Genomic DNA, 8,112 nt, shown 5'->3' on the forward strand with positions numbered 1-8,112 from the left:
AGTTTTTTTTTTCGTTTATTTTTTAGTGCTTGGTTTTAAGAATTCTATACCATTTCTACGAAAAGTAGTTTTTCTCTATATAAAATACATGGAAAACTTTGAGCGCTTCGAGCGACCTCTAACTATTTTTTTTTATTTAGTATTTTGCCGGCTAGAGGCCAATTTTAAAAAATTTATGAAAACACAAGTTTTTTTATTATGTTTTTTTTTCTCACGGCAAATTAATTTAGATGTCCGCACTGTTTGACATGCAGTTTGATATAAATTAATTCGCCCTGAGGACGGTTACCCACGCGTAAGCGTAATCGAAAAATATTGGAAACAAACACTAAAAAATAAAATAAATAAAAGTTTTGTGTTATCATAAAATTATAAAATCATTAAATTAAAAATTAAAAAATTATAAAAGAATTAAAATTAAAAATTATAAAATTATCATTACATTGTGTTATCATAAAATTGACCTCGAGCCAGCAAAACACTAAATTAGAAAAAAAAAATATTTAGAGGTCGCTCGAAGCGTTCATAGTCTGTCTTCCATGTTTTTTACATGGGAAAACTATTTTTCGTGGAAATGGTTTAGAATTTTTAAAAACTAATATTTTTCCATCGGAGAACTCTGTTTCTCTGAAGGAGATTCCCAACAATAATACTCAACTCTTTATTTAACATTGTTTTCATACTAACTATATTTTATAGGTCTGCCGACAACAAAAAAATCCCCAAAAAATTGATTTCTACGAAAAGTTGTTTATTCTCCTAGAAAATATTTGGAAAAGTTTAAGCGCTTTGAGTGTCTTCTAAATATTTTTTGATTTCAAAATATAAAATATAGATATCGGGATAGAACAATCCTAGGCGGTGAGAGAACAAAAACTCCGACTTTACTTTTTTTTTGACCACCCTAACGTGCATGCATGCATTTGAGCATATGCAACACACTAGCATATTAAAGTCACTTATTAAATAAATCGCATTTTTGTAAACTGCATAATTTTTACTATTTTAATTTTATATAATTTTCCTCTGCAAAATAAAGCAAAATTTGTACATATTTCGAACAACTCTCGTTATGGGTACACAATTGTGCAGATAACTGGTAGATATCTATATATGTATGTATTTCAACATTTTTTCGGCGATAATATTTATTTATTTGTCTTACATTTTCGGCAAGCGCTTTCAATTTAGTTGCAATAAATGGTCGGACTGCATATTTTATAAATTTTTCGATGACTTGGACTTTGGGTGAATGTACTTAGGATTATTTGCTTATTATTATTTTGTTTGTTTGCAAAAGTGTGTATATTTGTATATTCTCTCTTAACGCACACATTCGATCATATTTGCATTAAGCGTGCCGCAGAGGTTAACGTGTAAGCGAGTGTGGTCAATTGAAAATTGCTTCTGACTTGGCGAGCCGTGGTCCGGTAGTATATATGTACATATGTATGTATGTATGTACAAAAAGATGTACAAATGTATGATGTTTGATGTATATATTTGTATAAACAAACGTACAGATGTTGATGCAATTGACCATAAAAATGCAAGCACATGATGCTTCCGTCAATAACGTAAAAATGTGAAATATTTACAACTAATTTCACTTTCACTGAAGCACTCAATATAAAAATATCAGATCATATGGCATTGGATTTGTTTGAACCGCGCCGCTTAGCGGTGCATGGTAAATTTATAGCCTCGTTGCTTTAATTTTAATGGAAAAGACATACAAAAGTAAACAAATATATACATACATAAATATATATTTGATTATCAATTTTATATAAGTACCTACATACATATGTATGTATGTACATATCGCAAGTCTCATATTATGAATAATTACTTTAAAATTTCTATTTTGTGGAAAAGCGAAATGAAAATGGATGGATTGGATAGATGGATTCATACAGTAAGTATACAAAAAGCAGATTGAAAGACACATATCATCGCCATTTTTGGCAAGTTTAGGTTTAGACTAAACCTATTCTCCTTATGAAGATCATTAATTGTATTATGAAATCTCCGAAATTGTAAATTTTTAAATACTTCTGTATATTACTAAACATGCGGTATATACTAGATTACCCAGATACGCTTTGCTAAGGGCATGAAATTTTTGCGTGCTACATTAGACGTAATTTATAAAAAAAAAAGCAACATGCTTAAGCTCAGCCAAAAACATAGGCGACTTTCGGTTTTTTATTTGTTTAACCCTATTCAAGTTACTATCTTCTCTGACAAACATATTGTTATACGTATGTATATATCTCAATTATCAACTTACCTTAATTCAAGTTGAATTGACTTTTTAAACAGATGGCAACCCTTCTAAATGTAGCTAAGAAATTACGCCTTTTTAAAATAATTTGGATTGATACCCATATTGTTAGAAGTATATGCTTTCTAATATCCAAATGTACATATGTATGGTGACGTGAATTTTTGGGACCGCGCAGTCAAAGAGCTCCATATAATACGACGTTTCCACGCTTCGTAATTCGTTCAGTCATTCGTAATTCGCAATCTCGTTCGTAATTCGCTCTCCCCTTTGTCATTCGCCATCCAATTACCCTTCGAATAATGTAATTCGCAATACAAAATTTTCAGAGCGAAGTTTTTACCGGCCTGGTCGCATTTGCGGGCACTTTTTCTAGTTGCTGGAAAATTAATTAATAAAATATTTCCTATATAAATAAAATCTTTGATGAATTAAATTTTTGCTTTATCTTCGATATGTTTAGTACACAAAAATAATAATAAATAGCGAAGAACAAGAACATCAAGTAGAGCTGCCAAACGAATTACAAATGTGTGTCGTGGAGACAGGGTAATTTACGAATTACGATTACGCATACGTCTGAAATTACATGAAGTATAAATGTGCTCAGTGAAATAAGTGGAGTATTTTGCTAAAAAATAGATGGTTTAATTTCACGGACTTCCACGCCCACTAAATTGTATCCGATTCCAATGAAATTCGGTTTGTGGCTTGGATTAAGCTAGGAAGACATAAATAAGAAATATGAAAAAGCTTGGCCCACCAGCTATCCGAATTCTGGGGTCTAGTCTGTATCGCGATTCGAAAAGCAAATCATTTGTATTCGAATACTGACACTACGAATTTGTATTAGTCCGTGTCGCCTTTCAAATCGCATTGATTTTTGAATCGCCAGTAGGGCTCAAACGATACCGATAAAGTATCGATACATTTACTCGCTTCGAGCATCGACAGAAATTATCGGTACTCGAGTAAGTGTCGGCAAGGAAGCATCGATACTTACTCGGTATCGAATATTTGTACCAATTATATAAATTTTTTTGTACTAAATTAAAAATGGGTGTTTTACTCGATGTAGAGAAGAAAGGTAGCGCTACTTTGTTTTTGCGGATTTTGACAATTCACAAATATTTTATTTTTTCTTTATTTATTCTTATTATAAATCATACATTTTGACAATTTAACAAAATAAAATTACTTTTGTTATCGAAAAGTTGAATGTTAAGAAAATTTGCAGTTTTGACAGTTTCTTTTATTCTCCCATCCTGCTTTATTTACTTGGGTGTATTACCCATCGTTACAAATTAAAAAATAATAATAATTTAGTACTAGAGAACAATTGTTCACAAGGAGTTGATGACGCAATAGTTCTTAAAAATAATCGAGCTTGCTTATAACCACACACCCTTCCAAGGGGTTGCTTCATAGATGATAAAGGTGCAGATAAATAGATTGTTAGTTCATCAGCAGTGTGACCAGGTTACCTTTTTGTGGTTAGCATTAGCATTTAATTTTANCGATTTTTTTCTTAATTTTTCGATTCCTAAATTGAACTCCATTTGGAAACCTCGAAATAATATACATAGCCGTTATTAAGCTGAAAGATGTTATTTTGAATTTTGATGGGAATTAAAAAAAATATTTATTTAAAGAAAATCGGTTTCGCGAAACTTATCGAGTTGGCGAAGACTTTTAAACGAACGAATGTTTTGACTCCTTTTTAACTTAATTTTTGACAGGGTATAACTTTTTCTTACCATTTTTCAAAAGGTTACACTGTTCATCAAGCTGACTATTACCTTGTATATATCTACGCAAGAACCGTATTAAAAAAAAGACCGATTCAATTCAACACATATTTCTTATAAAGGTTTATTCCTCAGTCTTTATAACGCACTCCATTAAACCGTGTTCAAAGGTAAACAAAATCTGCTGGTTTTATTCGACATTTCTTAATTAAGAATTTGAGCTTTGGACCGAAATGGAACAGAATAGTTATACAAATGTATTATAACAACAACTCCAATTAAAAACGGGCCACAACCCGCCACAAAGCGCTCTATGTATCGATATAAAAAAGGTATATGTAGCATTAGCTATTTCTTACAATAAAATTACTTCGCAATATTTGCTGCGAAAAGTAGTTAAGAAATTGAATTAAGAATATCACATAAATGCATGTAATCCGTTCCAAATGGAAGGTAGAATCCACTTTTACCAATGTCGCATTTAAAAACAAGAAGTTTTTCAAGAGTGTTCTCAATGTATAGAAACTTACTTCGTATCGAATTGAAAAGCATCAAGTTAAGAATACTTGGTATCGCAATAAAAGTAACGAATCGCAATACGGATAAGACCTCTTGGATTCTAATGTGGCAAGGACCTGCAAGGATCCTCCAAAATAGCAAAACGTTTGTGCAAGATTTACTTTTACATTAAAACCCCGAGATATATAACAAATTGTGCGGATTGGCGAACAGCAATGCCCCTCCCTCCAATCCAATTTCAGTACGATCAACTATCAAAACACTTACTTAAAAAAAGTTTTAATTGCGAGCAAAGTATAATTGTTGCATATAAGTATGTTGCCAGCTTACGTTGCAACTCAACAACAAAAATTATTTCATTAATATTTACAGCTAAACATACCTACAAAATTAAAGAATTCGGCTGTCATAAATCAATCAGCAAAACGCACCAGACGCATAAAAACGATAAGCAACGGGAATTTTGCAGTATCACAGAGCATCCGTCCATCACCCAGCTAGAGTGTCAATATGCGCCGCTCCAGCTCTGACATTACAACTACGCTGCTGATGGCGGCCTGCCATCTGTTGTTAAGCACCGTTATGCCGACGAACTCGCTGACTGTACGATCCAATTTAGAGATTGTCAAGCAATGGAAACTATTTTCTTTTGCATTTCCACCACATGCGCCAGTCTCCGATCCCAACTACTTCAATCAGCTGAATGTGGTGCCGACAAGCATGATAGTCGCATATGACCGCATATTCATTGCCACACCCAAGCTCTTCTCAGGCGTGCCCACAACGCTTAGCTACATTTCAAAATCGGATAACAGCGAGTCACCACATTTGCAAGTAAAAATCGATTGACATTATTTCAGTGGCATAAATTGCAAGCAATAATAACAAAATAATATACATATTTATGTGGATTTTGTTTTATTGCATTTCAACGGGTTTTTACATTTACATTCATATCTTATCTTGCAGGCCTATCCCGACTGGTCGTATTCTGTTAGCGGCCTAAACAATTTCAATTGCAGCGATCCATATTTAGTTTCGGTGTATCGCATGCGTATCGACTCTTGCAATCGTTTGTGGGCCTTGGATGCTGCAGTCTCGCGCACATTTGAAGACTCCGAACAAACGTGCCAACCGAAGATATTGGTATTCGATTTGAATACCGATCAAGTGGTGAGGCGCATTGACATTCCGGTGAGTTATTTGAAAGCTGAAGCCGCAAAAAATTATTGCTGAGTTATTACACATATTAGTTTTTTTTTCAATTGCTTTTTATAGAAAGATGTTTTGCGCAATCAATCAGTTTTAGCAAATCTAGTAATTGATGAAACAAGTTCTACATCAGGAACATGTGACGATGTTTTCGTTTATATCGCAGATACAGTGAAGCCGGGTAAGATTTGTTTATGTTTTTTTTTCAAAATAAAAAAAATATATTGCCAAAAACATTTTATGTGGTTGTCCAAGAAAATTTGAAATTTGAAGTTAGAAAAATAGTAAAAATATGTCCAGCAGCTTCAAATACCATTTTTTTTCGAATACTTGCTAAGCATTTGCTTGCTATGGTGAAATGCTAATAATACTGGATCACAAATTTTAGTTTGGTTTTTGTTCTCCAGACGCTACTATCCAATTTCTTTGTAGAATTGCTCGGTGATTCCGTAAATCGAGTTTATCTTTTTCTATGGATACGTTTTCGAAATATTTGCAATTTACCGTTATTCAGCTTAAAACGAAAAGTGCTTCCACTTAACCACGTATATCTTATGAATGAATTTAACAATCATAAAATCAAATCAAAAGCTAACGAAATTCTCCATAAACCACATATACATCACTTTCCGATAGAACTGATAGTTTCAGTGAAATTAATTATTTATTCCAGTTTTTTTTTAAAGAAAAAATGAAAAAAATCAAACTTTAACAGAAGAAAAGTTTAAAAAATAACAGGTACTATAACAAATTTTAGCATTTGTGCTAAAGCCGGTTCTGTTACAAAAAAACAAAACAAGTTCCTAATAAAGGAAAGCGAGTGATAAAGAAAGTTACTCATACGCCACGTACATCTATGTAACGCGCTTTTCTGCTCATATTTCATACGAAAAATCTTTGCGCATTTTCATCTGACCACTCATTATTTCTTATTTATCCATCGATTACTCTACCGTGAACATTTTCCGGAATATGCAGTATGAAAAATTCAATTGCAGTGAAACATCCGGTTCGTATGGGGGGTACCAAGGCCCTTTTTCTAAAAGCGCCAATTTTGCTTCGCGACCATGTGATTGATTTCATTTTATCAAATTGAAAGCGACTATTTTCTAAACAACCTTTGTTAATCGATAAACCAATTAGGCGATAAAAAATAAAAATTTGTAAATGCATCCCGCATAGCAAGATAACACTGGATACACTGATGTTGGCCAACTGTCTTGGCTGCACTGAATCGGCAGTTAATTTCATTTGCATAAAACTTAGGTGACGAACTTTTTGGAGCTATTGTAAAGAAAGGCTTTAGTTTCTTTCAACTAATCCAGACGGCAAGATTTATTAACATATTAGATACGGTTTGGAATTTATTAAGTTCAAGATTCATATGGGGCATTATGTTAAAAGTCGTATACACTTTTTTGATTTCGTTGTTTAGATTCAGCTTAAACCAGGGACCGTAAATAATAGTTACTTTTTTCAACAGCTAAACTTGGCCAGATATTTTTAAGTCGAAAATAAAAGTCCTTTCCTAAAAATAAACAAACTGCTTATCCAAATTAAACAAGTTTGGTATGAACTGAAAGAGGACTAAAATAGGTTTAAAACTGAACTATTTAAACTAGGAAAGCCAGCAGAAAGCCAGCTATTGAAAAATATTAAAATAAAAAATGTTTTTTAATTACCATAGAACAAACCTTGGGTCAGGTATATGCATATCTTTTGTATTAAATTATAAAAACAAATATACATAGAAGTGGTAGCCTTCGATCGTTATTTCTGTTTAAAAGCTATTTAAATCCTCCTTCATTTGGTAAATTTGTTTAATTTGGTTAAGCGGTCTGTTTACTATCCGGAAAGACTTTTATTTCGAACTTAAAAAATATCTGGCCAAGTTTAACTGTTGGAAAATAAGAACTTTTATTTACGGTCCCTGGCTTAAACATTGCCTATATCAGGATATAGTCGAAAAAATCTTTTTTTCATATATGTATTTAGTGCTGGATGTAGATTGACATACTACTGACGGATAGTATGTGCTCCCCTTAAACTAAACAACTGAACGATAACTTAACGAAACACGACAAACGCCATGCATGTACTTTTTTCAAATAATAGTCGAACGGACATTACAAGTTGGACAGCTGAACAGTACGAAGAGGGTGAAGTGTTTCGCATTAATTTTATTTTTGAACTAAATTCTTTAAATGAAATGGTTAAAACCTTTAAATATAAAGAATTTAATGTATTTTAATGTATTTTAAGCAGCAAGTCTTGTAAGAATTCCTATATATACAGGTTGTCCCAGAAGTAACGTGCCAAACTTTAGGGCAAGGTAGGTGGGGGGGG

The 8,112-nt window shown here is 32.7% G+C and overlaps 1 protein-coding gene across 1 annotated transcript; it reads left to right on the top strand.

The window, feature by feature from the left end:
• Nucleotides 1-1,878: 1,878 nt before the first annotated feature.
• Nucleotides 1,879-5,947, top strand: LOC108379246 (L-dopachrome tautomerase yellow-f2-like; the record flags this gene model as incomplete). Its single annotated transcript, XM_017635576.1, has 4 exons — nt 1,879-1,918; nt 4,927-5,388; nt 5,524-5,748; nt 5,833-5,947. Coding segments are annotated over exons 2-4 (664 nt in total), but the record flags the coding sequence as incomplete, so codon positions are not given.
• Between the last annotated feature and the right edge of the window lie 2,165 nt (nt 5,948-8,112).

The sequence above is a fragment of the Rhagoletis zephyria genome, unplaced genomic scaffold (genome assembly GCF_001687245.7).
Source record: "Rhagoletis zephyria isolate East Lansing unplaced genomic scaffold, Rhagoletis_zephyria_1.1 Rzeph_scaffold_15948, whole genome shotgun sequence".
Lineage (NCBI taxonomy): Eukaryota > Metazoa > Arthropoda > Insecta > Diptera > Tephritidae > Rhagoletis > Rhagoletis zephyria.